This window comes from Felis catus, chromosome D1, assembly GCF_018350175.1.
Source record: "Felis catus isolate Fca126 chromosome D1, F.catus_Fca126_mat1.0, whole genome shotgun sequence".
NCBI classification, from domain to species: Eukaryota; Metazoa; Chordata; class Mammalia; order Carnivora; family Felidae; genus Felis; species Felis catus.
The window spans coordinates 44,923,220-44,938,480 of NC_058377.1; the positions used below are offsets into that span (position 1 = coordinate 44,923,220).

The 15,261-nt window shown below is 42.0% G+C and overlaps 1 protein-coding gene across 1 annotated transcript in view; it reads left to right on the top strand.

The window, feature by feature from the left end:
- The first annotated feature begins 1,343 nt into the window (after positions 1-1,343).
- The window catches only part of RAB38 (RAB38, member RAS oncogene family), a 69,709-nt gene continuing 55,791 nt past the window's right edge, over positions 1,344-15,261 (top strand). The window contains exons 1-2 of the mRNA XM_003992646.5: positions 1,344-1,499; positions 13,395-14,396. Of these exons, the coding sequence (XP_003992695.1) occupies positions 14,195-14,396 (202 nt within the window). The 5' untranslated portion in view covers positions 1,344-1,499; positions 13,395-14,194. The remainder of the gene's footprint in view (positions 1,500-13,394; positions 14,397-15,261) is intronic.

Below are 15,261 nucleotides of genomic sequence, written 5' to 3' on the forward strand. Positions count from 1 at the left end.
AGTTGGAAGCTTAACCAACTGAGCCACCCAGATGCCCCAGAGGAATGTATTTTAAATGGAAGACAGAAAAGCATGAGGATTTAGTAAAGTTTTTAAACCTATTTATTTATCTAATTGACTATACTTGATAAAGCTATTTGAATCTATTTCATTTTAATAGAAATTATCATAGGTAAAAAATGAGAATAAATGGGTTTGTTTGGTTCCATTTGCTATAATATTCATCTTGAAATAGAGTATTCATTTTAGTGCTCTAGAAATTGAGTCTAACCATGTATTACATGTAGCATCATATAAAGGATATTTTTATAGAATTTCTTTGTTGAATATCACTCCAGATTAAATCTTTAATTAAATTGAAAAAAAACTTTGAGTCTTTATTGAGATGTGTGAAATGCTTTGATGCTCTTAAGATAAGAAGTGTTAAGTGCTAAGTATAATTAGATATAGAAAATTTGCACATGCTAGAAATTATGTTCAAAGACCACATTGATTTTTTGTGAAATTTGCATTTTGGATGAACTCCCAAAATATATGAAAGATAATTTATATAGCTCAAGAAGACTATTTTTATTACCCTCTATTTCACTATGGAAAAAAAAAGAAACACAGATGTTTTATTATCTTTTGAAAAAGGAAATGATATTTTCTTAACATGCCACTTCCTGGGATATATCACTTCATACATAATGTGTTAAAAATAGGAAAAAACTCATTAAGTCTAGTGATGTTATGCCTAAAAAGCTCTATTTGAGTTCACAACTGATAATTTTCTGGGCTTTATCTTAAGTACATTCTTAAGGGACAATGGACGATGACTATTTGGAAGAAATGTGTTTCATGTTTGAAACAAAGGAAATCCCAATTATGTAAACGATTAAAATTAAGAAATCAAGGCACCTATATGATATCACTGTAATTGTATTTACATATCTACACATACACAAATACATTCCAGAGAAATAAATATAGAAATAAGTAATAAGATACAATGCGGTAAAATGTTGGCAGTGATCGTTGTTAGCTGATGAAATTATGAATGATTTCTTTTTTCTACTTTCTGTATTTGCCACACTTCTTGAAAATGTACTTGAATGAATGTATAATTTAAAAAACTTAAAAAGAATCTTTATTTGTCTCAGTGTGGTTAAAGAAAGAATTATTTCCTTTTAGTGACTACATTTTTCTCCTTCATAAAGGAGACAGTAATATATGTATAGTACAGATTGGTGAGCACAAGTTCAGAAAATTATTGCTGTTAAACACTTACTCTAAACATTTATATGCATTAACTCAGTACACAGAATAACCTAACAAAGTTGCACTATATCTCCATTTTACAGGGGAAGAAACCGAGGCACAAAGAGACTAAGTTTCTTGCCAGAATGAATCCAGGCAGTTTGGCTCCAGGGTCCACCTCTTAACCAGTATCCTATGCCTGCACTTAACATATATCTACTATGTGCTCTGAACTTTTAATAATGCATCATTGCTTTACGGTAAGCATGAATACCTCAGACCTGGATGGTTCTGCGTTTAAATCCCAATTTCAGTATTTACATGTAGTGTGTCTTTGGAGGAGGAACTTAGCCTCTCAGCCTGAGTTTCTTCAATAAAAGGGGATAATGGTACGATTCAGCCATAAGAAAGAATGGGGTTGCATTACATACTGGATACAGACACAAAAACTCCAAGATACATTGCTAAGTATCTTCCCCAAGATCATATGGATACTGAGTGGGAGAGTCACAATTTGAACTCAGGCCTGCTTAATGCAACAGTAGCATGTGTTATAGACTCTTAGAGTGGCTAGAGAATCACTCTAGTTGGCAATGTTCAGTGATGCTTTCTTAGAGGAGGTTGAATTCTTTTGGTCTTTTAGTTTTATCGAATGGGCAATAAAGTTCTTTTAGCTCCAAATAAAGGTCTTATAGTAGAGTATTGGTATTTAGTCTTATAGAAGATTTCCTTTGGTCTTATAGTGGGGGCAACAGGAGTACTGAGAAATCATGACTCACTTTTGTATAGTAATCTCTTTAATTTCCTAAATAATTGCTCACCCATTTATCCAGTTTGATTTTTATAACTACAGAGGGTAGATAATATCACTATTACTGCTAAAATATCTGAGACTCAGAGAGATCCAAGGACTGCCCAACGTCACACTGCAAATGAGTTGTAGAGCTGAGACTAGACCAAATAATTTGTCTTTTTCAGTGGAGTCTGAAGAGCCATGAATGCAAAGTGAAGAGTTCCCATTGGCCTCCCTGCTTGTATGTCCTAGGGATCTGCTATATACATTTCCTTCTCTTAGCCAAGATGGCTGTCACTTCTCTTGCTGGGACCCATAATTACAGGTTTTTCAGTAATGCTTGTGGGCCCAGTGTTCCAAATCTTGTTTTTCCTAGTTTTGCTAACTTCTCTGTATAATAAATGCCAGGCAGCACTGACTAATTAGCAAACAGCAGACAATGCATGTTGATACATAACTTATTCTCCCAAGGCCCCTATTTACTGCCAGTGACTTGTGACCTCACTGTGAACCCTGGTGGCAATAAAGCTACCACTGTGATTAGGGTTAGAATACATGTAATCTTCTTAGCCTTAGTTGAAACTGTGAAAATCCCTTTCATCTTCAATTATTATTTATTTGGCCCTTTTCTCTGGAGGGCAAGGGGCTGTCTAATCCCCTGGGCTGAGCCTCAGGAGTCTGTATCAGCAGGAAAGAATGCCAGCCTTGCATACCAGGAGCTGGAAGACCTAGCCATGTATTGGAGAGGCCATGACCCTGGTGGGGGTGGAGATGGGGGAGCATCAGGAGCTTGCTTTCGGATGGTTATTCTCCAAGGAAACTGCTCTAAAAGTGGCTCAAGAAAACTTCTTAGCTGTGTAAAGTGTTCCTAAGTGGAAGAGAATGAATGAACTGTAAAACCTTTTATTAAAACAAAACAAAACAATATATAACATAGAGTAAACTGAAGTACTATGGAGTGACTCAGGAATGATTCAGCTGATTGAACTATTGCACTCCAAAGGATCTTGGGTCAGCACAGCCAAGAAGTGCTCACTGGAGATGCACAGACTTTATTCCAGAACGGCTAAGAGTGTTGGAGTATGTGTTCATCAAGGTCAAATGCCTGCATTTGATTACCTCGGAGTTCCTTAACTTTAATGAGTCAGTAGCAAAGGCTTCGTTAAATTATCATTTCATTGAAGGAAGGAAGCAGTAGCAAAAAACACTCAGCAATGGCTGTCACCAGGAATACTAAACAAGACTGTTTCAGTGGAGGAGAAGACCCTCTTACCTACAGCTGTAAACACTTATTCCATGAGCCTGGAGCCTGGAATTTTGAATTTCTGTAGCTCTGATCTTCCTGAGCCTTCTGGTACCCAACAACCTAAGGATGCTCCCCTCCCTTTTTTTTTTTTTTTTTTAATCATGGAATTACCAGCCTTAAGAAGCCCAACAGACATGTCTGGGAGGCCTCTGGTCATCCTTGTGGCTCTATTCTTGTAACATGGGCCAGTTTGTGTAACAGAATGCCTTCCCTGGGGAAGGTGATCCCAACTGTCCAGCCAAATATCTCTCTTCCAAAGTGAACTGGCTGAGGGAGGCTGGCTTCTAACCCAGGTCGCTAGCAACTGACAAAGATCTGGGATCTAAACCCTGATCAAAAGAAAGATATTTCCAAACCTCTTTAATGGGTTACAGTGGAGACTAAATGGACCAGAGCTAAGAGGTTTTATTACTCCCATCCTTCTTTTTTGCCCATATTTTCTTTTCTTTGACTGCTTCCTAACCAAAATTTCTGAAATAAACAGGGCCCTTGGGTAACTAGGGAGAAAACAGCAAAAACTTGTCAGTTTTGTCCCCAAGGTGAGCTGCTATGATATTGTTGGCAAAAATCAACAAAAAAGAGCTTATTGATCACAATGTATATTTATGTTTTTGAAAGACGTCACATTTTAAAAAAAAGAATGGCTAATAAAAAAACTTTCAGTGGAATACTTGGGAAGCAAGTTGAGCAAATTTTCTAGAAAGTCAGATAAAGAGAAAAAAAGGATGAAACCCTAAAAAAAAAGTCTTCATAATGGTGGTTAGATTTTAAAAAAACTTCAAGGTACTGAACACAAATACAAAGGCAAATCAAGTTATCAAAGAAATAATGCAAGAATGCTTCTGCAAAATGAAGGGCATGAGATTACTTAGTGACTTAAGGGGTAATACTATAAAATTTCAAAATACCAAGAGTAAACGAAAATAAGTGGTAAATCCTAAAAGATTTCCAAAAGAATTATACATTAATTTTCACTGATTTTAAAGTCAATACACGTATATTGTAGAGAATTTAGAGAAGGTATAAAGAAGAAAAATCACCATGAAGTCTATATTTTGGCAAGGTTCCTGCCAGCTGTACATATAATTATGCACATATGTTTGCAAAATTGGGATGATGGGAACGTCACTGGGCACTCGGAGCCCCATCTCCCCCACCCCAGCCTGGGAATGTGGGTCCTACTTGCCTTTCCTGCTCTCAGAGGGTGCTCCAAGGACATAACCCTGAGATAGTTTTACTGTGTTGAGAACTGCACAGTATACCTGACTGAGCCCAGTTAGGACCTCTTCATAAACTTCTAAGATTTGGAGGACAGGTGTGGGAATCTACTCATCTTGCTGCCACCCAAGGCAAGCGTCATACTTAAGTTCCCTTTGCTTATTAAAAATGCTACCTATCAACCTGGAGAGGTCTACCTCTGTTCCTCTCTTCCTGTCCTCCACGTATGGGGCTGGTTTCAGATTATACCTGGGAAGTTCTCCAGAGGGTTGTAGGCAAACAGATGATAATACTGACAGCATAGATGTGTTTCATGTGTAATTTCATGTTTGCTTTTTTCCAGATTATATCCTAAACATCACAGGGCACTAAATATTTTTACAAATGTGATATTTAATGGCTATAAAATACTAAATTCAGTTAAAATTTTTGGATATGACATTGTCTTTTTAACCAATTTTCTATTGATTGGTACTTGGGTTGCTACTAAAAATCTTTTGCATAAATCTTTGAAACACTGATTACTTTTTAGGATGGATTCCTAAAAAAGGAACGATTGATAAAAGGGCATTTACTATTTGTTAGATAATTATGCCTATTTTCAGGACTCACTTTTAATGCATATGGCCAGATTATCTTTGAAAAGGTCTTAACAATTTAGAGAAGGTATTTAAGAGGGGTCTGATGGTGTGGGGTAAAACAACCAGGCTGACCTGGGAGTTCGTGGGAGAGTCAAAAATGGAACACAGCTCTTAAAACTTATAGTGTCATGGTGCAGGGATGCCTTCCTCTCCTTTGCTTTGTGTAGAAGCCAGCCGCAATGCTCAAGTTCCTTGTAGGAAAAACAAGCAGCTTACTGCATCCAGGGCTCAGAGTGGTTGGCACGGGCATAAGACATGGTCTCACGTGGTTCATATTTTCCATTGTCATTAAAACATTTACTGTCTGCTTAAGTCAGGACACAAAATGCAGCCTGGTCTGAAAGAGGACACAAATCCATTGGAGCCTTCAGGTGTGACATGGCAAGTACTGTGCCAGGTGCTGATTGGTACAATAGATTGGGAGGAAATCTATGAAAATAATTCAGTTACGACACAGAGCAGTGAAATGACCTACGTATAAACCGCTGTTATGTGGGTGTGCTACAGAGGGAAATGACCTTGTTGGACTCTAGGAGGTTTATCACTTAAGATGTGGTTTGGTTGCATGAAACAGAAAACAACTCAAGAAAGATTAAATAAGACAGAATTTATTCCTCTCAAACATAAAATAATTTCAGAGGTTGTGAATAGAGTGTCCTACTGAAAAAATGTAGCTTTGAAGGCGATCCATCTCAGAGTGGTAAGATAGGTCTAAGTAGGGGAAACAGAGCCAGGGAGATTTCCTTAGGAAGCAGCTGCTGATGAGCTGTCATGAGACACTGAAATGAAAAGCACAGGGTGAATGGGAGGGATTTTGGAGGGAAGAATCAGCAAAGGTGTCTGAGTGGAAAAGCAGGACACCAGCAGGAAGGAGACGAAGACGGTATCAAGGTTTGGGAGGGCCATCTCTTTGGGGGAAAGATGATGTTTCCTTGCAGGCACTTGGAGCTTGTGGGGATGCCTTCCATCAGGGCCTTGTGAGCCGAGCCTGGGCTGCTGTGGTGGTGTGTGGGGTGTGGCTGCTGCTCCAGGATAGAATGGGGACCTCGAGTGTCAGCCACCCGCGAAACGGTGCATAGGTTACTTTGGGAGGGCAAACATCTTGGCACTGATAAGATCAGTGGCATCAGGATGAGAAAGGTTGGCTGCAAAAATACTGAAACCTAAAACACTGATTCAGAGCATCTGGTGGAGAGGCCTAGAAAAAGTTATTACACAAAGATTGCTGCTGAAACCTGGAACTGGAGCTGGGAGTCTTTCGCCAAGACCTGTTCAGTGTATAGTCATTTCTTTTAAAATTTGTTTTCTCGCTTTGAAATCAATAATGTTCTCAGTAAAAATAAAATAGAAAATATACAAAAGTAGAAAAATATAATATAGCAAAGCAGTAACCTCATGATCTAGAGATCTATACCTTTCCATAGTTTTTGTATGTGTATTATGCCAAATGGGGTATTATAATATTTTATAATTTTTTTCCAATTTCAGATTTTGTGAAAAATATTATGAACATCTTTCTAAGTCATTCAGTATTTTTTATTTTACCTCATTTATAAAGATTGTATGATGTGTCATTATATATTTATACCTTTATGATAAAGTTTTTAAGTTTTACTTATTTAAGTAATCTCTATGCCCAAATTCATAACCCTGAGATTGAGAATCACATGCTTCCCCCACTGAGCCAGCCAGGGATCCCTACCATTGTGATATTTAACCTGATGCATATTTAGGAAGTTCTCATTTTTTTCTGTGACAAACAACAGTATAATATGCATTCGTGAAGTTAAATATGTACAAATCTCTAGTGATTTTGTTATTATAAATTCATACAAATGGAATCATTAGGTCAAAAGGCACATACGTTTTTAAGGTTTTTGATACATGTAACCAAATTTCCCTCCAACAGCTTTTTCTTATAGTACCACCATGATCACATGATAGTGTCCATTTCTTTGCATCTTCATGAAGACTGGTATTTTCAGTATTAAAACATATTTGTCTGTCTGAAGAGTGAAAAATGGTATCTCATTGTTTAATTTTCCTACTTCTATTGCTAGTGAAAAAAATTTTTTTTTTGCATTATTACTGGCCTTTCTATTTTTCTTGTGTGGTGGTTGCTTATTTATAGCTCTGTCCCTTTATCTACTTGGATGTATTAAAATAATTTATAAGAGCTTTTTATATATAAAATATATTCCCTTTTTGCCTGTTGTAAATGTTGCAATTTTTCCTCAGTTTGCATTTACCATTTGTCTTGCCTCTGGTAATTTTTAATATGTCTACATTTAAAATGTTTTTCCTTTTATGATTTCTGCCCTTGGCAGAATGCATAAAAATCCTTTGCCCGCAGTAATGCTGAAATAGGTATTCACCTCTATGTCCTCATAGTACTTTCACAGAGTATAGGAAATGCACGCAGGAATTTGTCTGAGATAGAATCAGAGGACTCAGATGATGCGATGTGTGGGTAATTCAGAGGGAGGAGTCAAGTGTGACTGAGTTTTCAGGCTTGGTAGACTTTGGTGAGGGTGGAGCCAGTGACTAAAACCAGGAATACAGGAAAGGGAACAAGTCTGTTAGGGTAGATAATGTGTTCGGTTTTGCACAGGCTGCTCTTGAAATGTCTGCCAGGGATCCTGGTAGAAATGCCCAAAAGGCAGTTGGAACAGCGAATGGAATGCACGAGTGAGGTTGGGGTTTTAAACACAGATCTAGAAGCCATCAGCAGACATTTGATAGTTCAACCAACATTTACTTTTCAGTGAACATCCTGGGCCAAACACTAGGCTAAGGTACTTCACTGCCTTATTTCATTTAGGGTTCCTAAACACTTCAGGAGGTAGAAATTATTATCCTCATCAGGTTATACACACCAAGGGACAGGTTTACAAAAACTACATTTCTTTACTGAAGTCCTATAACTGGTTGGCGGTGAAATTTGAGTGTGAAACCAAGTTAAGTTGGCCTGATTCCAGAGTTGAAGCGATAGCCTCGTTTGCTCCATTGCCAGAGAGGTGGATGAGCTCAAGCAAGGAAAGGCAGAGTCCCATTGGTAGGGACTAGCACACTTGGGTAGTGGGCAGCAAAGAAGGAAGGAGCCAGTGAAGGGATCTGGGGGAAGGTAGAGGCCGACATGTATACCTGCTGACTGATGGCCAGCAGAGGCCAAACATATTGATGGTGGGGACATTCTCGTCAATAAATCTGAGACCCCACTCCTGCCCTTGCCCCTGAAAACAAATTCTCTCACGGTGCTTTGCACATAAATACTCCTTGACTGACACTCCATCAGAAATTTTCTTGGGTTATCCTCTGAGCTAGACCATACCAGTCCCTGTGTCCCCACTTGTTGTGGGTTGGGGGCTCACTCCCAGAAGATCCTTAGTATTATCAAACTAGTGCCTCCTCTGAGAGCAACAGAAGTAGACTCCTTGTTTTATAGCAGAAACAAGGCCAAGAAGTCTGGATCTGGATTTTACCACATGCTACAGGAGTGTGAAGAGTAGGAAAAGCAGGGATTTAGGAATTATGAGTTACAATTTTCATTCTGTCACTTTGGGTAAATTATTTAAATTCTCTGAGCCCATGGCGTGCCTGGGTGGCTCAGTCAGTTGAGCATCTGACTCGGGCTCTGGTCATGATCTCCTGGTTTGTGAGTTTGAGCCCCGCTTTGGGCTGTGTGCTGACAGCGCACAGCCTGCTTCCGATCCTCTGTCTCCCTCTCTCTCTGCCCCTCCCCTGCTTCCACCCTCTCAAACATAAATCAACATTTAAAAGATTCTCTGAGTCCCATTTCCCTCATGATAAAATGGAGACACCCGCTAACAGGGTGGTCGTGAAGGTTAAATAAATTAACTAAGATAAAGGGCTTGGTGCATTGTAGGCGCTCAGTACAAGGAAGTTAAAACTCTGAGTCATACTGAATTATTTCGCTCAGTGTTCTCCGATGCTTACCTTTTGGCTATTCCAAAGCTCATTTATACTCATCCATGTTGGATGGGTTAGGAGGAAAATAAATCCTAACTCAGCCTTCCCTATCTGTCTAATGCAAGTCAAATGTGTTCAGCGAAAGCATAGAAGTTTAGATGGTAATAAATCTGCTGAAAATGATTTGGGTCATGATCTGCTTGTTTTGGTCCAAACTAAGTGGTGGATTAAAAAACTCACCTGCAATCAATTTCTGATGATAATCTGTAGATATCCTATCATAGTTTTTCTTTCTGGGTAAAAAGTCCGACATCAAAATTCTCATGGACTGAAGTGTATTCATTTGAAGCACTTTCCATACAGAATCCATCCTGGCCTCTCTCCACATAGTTTGAAAATGGTTGCCTGCTTCCAGACACCTGCTCTGTCCTGAGTCAATACTGGATATAACTCACATTGCAAGTTAGCACAGGCTTCAGACAAGCCAGGTAGATAAAAGGGGGGCTCTTTGCATTCAACAAGAAATTAGCACAGCCTTCACTTGGCAGAACTATATATTAAAATGGTGATTTAGGAGAATTTTCAAATGTCCCTCTTTCTTGTGGATCTCATCCTCTGCTTCAGGAATAAACATTCTTTTGGACAACCCTGGCTTGTTCCTGGGGCTTGGTGTAATTATTTAATAGCCCCCCCCCCCTTTCACTCTCAAGGGTCCCTTTTTGGATGATAAATTCTATTGTTATCTCTTACAGGGCTTTTTCGAAGATATATTATTTGCATTAATCTAAGAAAAATTACCATACCTTTCCTCCAGCAGAGTCTTTGGTACCCTATCTTGAAGTCATTGAAGTATTTCTTCAGAGAAATAATTAAGAGCCATATAAACTAATGAATAACTCCCTACTGCTGTCTTATTGGTGAAAGCAAATAAGGTAACTTTATAAGGACTCATCTAATAGAACAGCCCTAGGAGGGAAACATGGGGACTTTGTGTTTATGTTTGCAAAAGCAATTCCCAATTATTTTATTTATTTATTTTTTAAAGTTTATTGATTTAGTTTGAGAGAGAAAGCATGAGCAGGGGGAGGAGTAGAGAGAGAGGGAGAGAGAATCCCAAGCTGGCTCCAGGCTGTCAGCACAGAGCCCACTGCAGAGCTGGATCTTACAAATGGGAGATCATGACCTGAGCTGGAATCAAGAGTTGGACACTTAACCGACTGAGTCACCCAGGTGCCCCATTTCCCAATCAATTTAATTAGTTTTGCCACTTAATATGAGCAGAGTATGAACCTACCTTGAATAGCAAGGGAATGGAGACCTAGAGAAATCTAACTCTGTGCTTTCTGGAATGCCATTCCGTGCCTGAATTCTGAGAACTCTGTGGTCACATACAGCTTTTACAGACTTGAGTAACCTCCCTTCCTGTTCTTCAGGATAAGGTGTTCTGTAGTGTAGCAACTTGAGGGCAGTAAGATTATCAAAGCATCACCAGAGATGCTTTGAGGGTTACTGCGGAAAACAGGTTTCCATGGCGCAGTGTGGCTGCTGGGAGGAGCCACATAGCACAACCCCAGCCATTCTCTCTGGAGGGAAGGAGAGCCAGCTTGTCAGGATAAAGCCAGGCATCCTTATGGATAGACTCAAGGTGTCTGAGACAGATGGATTATCAGGTTGGGCCAGATGGGTTCTTACGGAGTCTCATAATTTGGGGGGAGAGGAAGGACAGTAGGCAAGGATGATCTACCTATTTGCTAATATTCTTTTCATCTGAAGGTACTCTAGCCTGAATCTAGCTTATGGTCTTTCCTCAGCTACCTGGTTTGCTATTTGCAGCCTAGTTCTGAGGGAAGAAAAGTTCAAAGCAAAGCAAAGGAGCACAGGAATGGCTTGCCATCCAAAAAATGTGCTTGGAGAGCTCTTATCTTGGGGGCAAATGCACAGCAGCTAAGGAGAGAACAGAGCCATGAAACCGGAAGAGAACCATGTCATGATGCTTGTTTTGAGATGGCTTTTCCACAGTCTTTCACCCAAATGTCCTAATTGGGGGGTGGGAGGGGAGGGAGCAAATGGAGTACAGGATAGGAAATGCCACAGCTTTGGTAATGGTGCCATTGCAGGAGTGATTAGAATCAGCTGAGTGTCACTCCTGCCGGAAGGTGTGGCTAAAAGACCCAGAACTCTGACAGGTCAGTCACAAGTACACTCCACAAATCTTGTAACCCAACTCCCTCATTTTACGTCGGATCTTTCAGGATGTCACTGAACTGCTAGCCTGGCAGGATCACCAAGCCGCTTTAGTCTAAAAGATTTAAAAAAACATAAACCAGGAGTTATTTCTCCCCACTGTGAAGAACTGTCATGAGACCTAAATGAATGACTCTGGAAACAAATTGCAGTACTTCCTGTCTGGCCAGGGAGCTTGCTCTCCACAGTTGCCCACTGCCCCTAACAGCGAGGCCCTGTTAGAGGCAGTGAGGCTGAAGCTTTAGGATCTGTTCCTTAATTTTGTATTCTTTTGCTTAAAGACCACTCCCCACCCAATTTTATAAGCTTTAGGTCTCAGAAAACCTGAATCTTGGTCTGCCTGTCCTACATGGTAAATCTAACTATCTGGTGCTCCAACATGCTCACAATCAGAAGAGGAGACCAAGTAAGGCTGGGGATGGCTCAGCTTGGACTAGGCTGGGAAACAGGCTGGGGCCTGTAAAGCAGCTGGGGCAGGCATAACACTGAGGGCTGCTGGCTCATGTAATGTCTCAACCCTCTACCCGCTCCTTGTTTCCACCCCCAGTTCCTTGCCCAGACCAAACTTGTCTTCAGGTCTACAGACCCAGGATTTTAGATCTAGGGAAGGCCTTTGTCATCAACCCTCATTCTGCAGGCTCTCAGAAGGGCCTGACCCCTTGAGGTTTGTGAACTCCCCTCCCTGCAAAGTGAAGCCACAGCGTTGGCCAATACTTTAAGCAGGAAGACTAGTTGGTTCACTTGTTAGATATAATCTGCCTGCTGTGTCCCTGCATCGGTGGAAACCAAAGAATGGTGTCCACCTGTCTAGGCAGTCAATAAAACACAAACCAGTGCAATTCTGCACACCTTCACTTAGTGCCCATTGTGAGCCAAGCTACTCCCTGAAGGGACAGAAAGCTGACAAGATATGATGCTGGTCCTCAGTATTTATATCAGAGAACAGGGTGTGAAAAGTTTGCCCCTCGTTTGCTATTTATAGCTGCCATTTAGTCAGCACCTGCTATTCAGCGGGACGTTTTATTATACATATTGTCTCTACTTTGACCGACAACTCTAGAAGGTAGATACCATTATTCTCACTTTGTGCATGTGGAAACTGAGGTGCAGAGAGGTTATGTGACTTTTCTAGATTAGGCAGCTGGGGCATCGCTCTTCTTGTTAGGGGCTCATGGAGGCTGAAGGAGAGCATGTGTAATGTCAGATGAAGGTAGAAAGATGATGGGCGTGCCTCACCTTCTATTCTCTGTTTCACACTAGCCTGTATTGAAGTCCCAGTTGTAACACTCTGCATGGGTTTGGGAGAACTGCTCTCTGTCTTGCTTTCCTCCTCGATAAACTGGACAAAATACTTCATAATATAGTTGGAAAGATAAAATGAGATAATGTGGACGTGGCTCAGTTCCTGGCACTTTCGGGTACAAAATGATTCACTTTGGTACAAAATGCTCATCACATGGATCTGCATGCCACTTCCTCAGAAATTTATGTTTTTACTAAATTGTTGCCTTCTCAGGGAGGCCTTCCCTGGCCACCCTATCTAAAAGGCCAACCCCATTCCAACTCTTCATACCTGTAACCCTACGTTATTTATCACCAACTAATATGTTACAAATTGTACTTATTTATTTTTGTTTTTTTCGTCTGCCTCCACCTACAAGAAGGTAAAGTTTTTGAGACCAGGAATCTTTGTGCTATTTCTGTATCATCCCAAGCACAAATATATATTGGTTAAAAGAATAAATTAAAAACCAAACAAAAACCCTCTCTTTGGCTTAGAAAATTGGCTTATTAATTTGACTTTTTCCTATTTGACCCTGGGTACATTACTTAAAATGTCTAGGCCTCAGTTTCCTCCTCTGTAAAGGGGGAAGAATGATGGTATCACTTTTAAGACTGCTAGGATAATTAAGCGACATGCATATAAAAACTGGCACATAGCAAGTGCTGGATAAATGCTTGCTATTATTATCACTTGAAGTATTCTGACCAGTTATTTAAATCGTCTTTCAATGTCGCCCAGAGCTTTTAGGATAGAAGAGGAGGCTAAAAGCCAAGGATACCCTCTGCGTTTTCAGCCCAGTGATCCCCCTTGGTAGACCGCTGACAAAGAGTCAAAATGCTCAGTGTTCTCACTGCAAGGCTGCTCACGTGTCTGGATTACCATTACCACGTCACTGAGGAAGACAGCAAACTGAGGCTTGCCCAAGATCAAAGGACTTGCCCAAGATCACTCACCTCTAAAACCAGGGCATGCTGAACCCAACCCCCCATGTTGGGCCTCCTACAATTGTATTATCCGCTGCCTCTCTTCCAAGCTCTCTCTGCAGTGTGGGTTGGAGACGCGGCTGTGAGCTCAGAAGCCCTGTGTTCACCAGGCTTGTCACTTTCATCTCCCGCAATACACTGAACTTTTCTAACTCAGTTTTCCCGCACGCAGAAAGTGGGAAATAAAGCCCACACCTCACAGCTTTGCGTTCAGGATCACAGGCGAGGAAAGCTCTTCGGAAACTGCAAAGCGCCCTACGAATAACCTCCGCAACAGGCATTCACACTCGAGCTCCCCCACTTCCCAGTCCCGGGAGACGCTCCCGTCTCCGCCCACCTCCTAGGCGGCGCGGCGCGGGGTAGGAAGGAGGATTAACCCCTGGGCGCCTGTCTGGGCGTTTCTCCAGGCGGCCGGGGAGGAGTTCCGCCTCTCGCCCCCGCCCCGCCGCTGGGCTCCCTGGCACCCGCACTCGCGCTCTCGGAGTCCCTCTCCCGCCCAGGCCCCTGCTGGCTGCGCTCCCTCGGTCCGGCACGGCACGCGGGCGGCCCGCCAGGATGCAGGCCGCGCACAAGGAGCACCTGTACAAGCTGCTGGTGATCGGCGACCTGGGCGTGGGCAAGACCAGCATCATCAAGCGCTATGTGCACCAGAACTTCTCCTCGCACTACCGGGCCACCATCGGCGTGGACTTCGCGCTCAAGGTGCTCCATTGGGACCCTGAGACAGTAGTGCGCCTGCAGCTCTGGGACATTGCAGGTGAGCACCCGGGGAGGAGGCGAGGGCCGGAGGGCCTCGAAGCGGGTCTGCAGGCCCCGGGGCAGCGGGTTGAGGTCTAGTGTAGTCCGGGGCGCTGAGCCGCAAGAGACTTTTTCTGGTGGGTTGAAAACTTGTTTCCAAAGAAAACAAAAAAGTTTTTTTTTTTTTTTTTCTTTCTCTCTCTCTCTCTCTGTCTCTCTCTCTGTCTGTCTCTCTCTCTCTGGCTGAAACTTCAAGTGCATTCCCTGGCGCTTTGGGATTGTTGCTTGAACACCCTCTCACACCCTCCCCTTGGGATCACTCGACCCAGCGCGGGCCCCCGAAGGGACCCAGAGAGAGACTATCTGGAGTTGCATTCAGTTCTCCCTCTCCAGCTCTTTTTCCGGGCGTGGGCAACGCTGCGGGTGACGAGGCCCTTAGTGTTATGCCAGCCACCAACGGGGGAGTCTTCAGACCTGTTAACAGCGGGAACTAGGAGAGTTCCAGGCTAGAGGGGTTTACTCACTGCTCTTTTTAATTGCTCCTTGCTCTTGCCTCCCTCTTTACCCTTCAGTCAAGAGAGTTTGAGGTTCTCCGCTTTGGTGAAGCCAAGGATCTTTGTGTGTATGTACTGGGGGAAAAGTATTATTTCTCTTTCTCTGACTCTCTGTGGTCTATGAAAAGGAGCCTGTGCACATACCTTAAGGTCACTTTTGTCAAAGAGTCTATGACATTAGTCATTTCTTTCTTTCATTTTTTAAGTTTATTTATTTTGAGAGAGAAAGTGCAAACAGGTGAGGAGCAGAGAGAGAGGGAGAGAGAAAATCCCAAGCAGGCTCCAGTCTGTCAGTACGGAGCCCATCCAGGGGCCACCCAGGCACCCTGG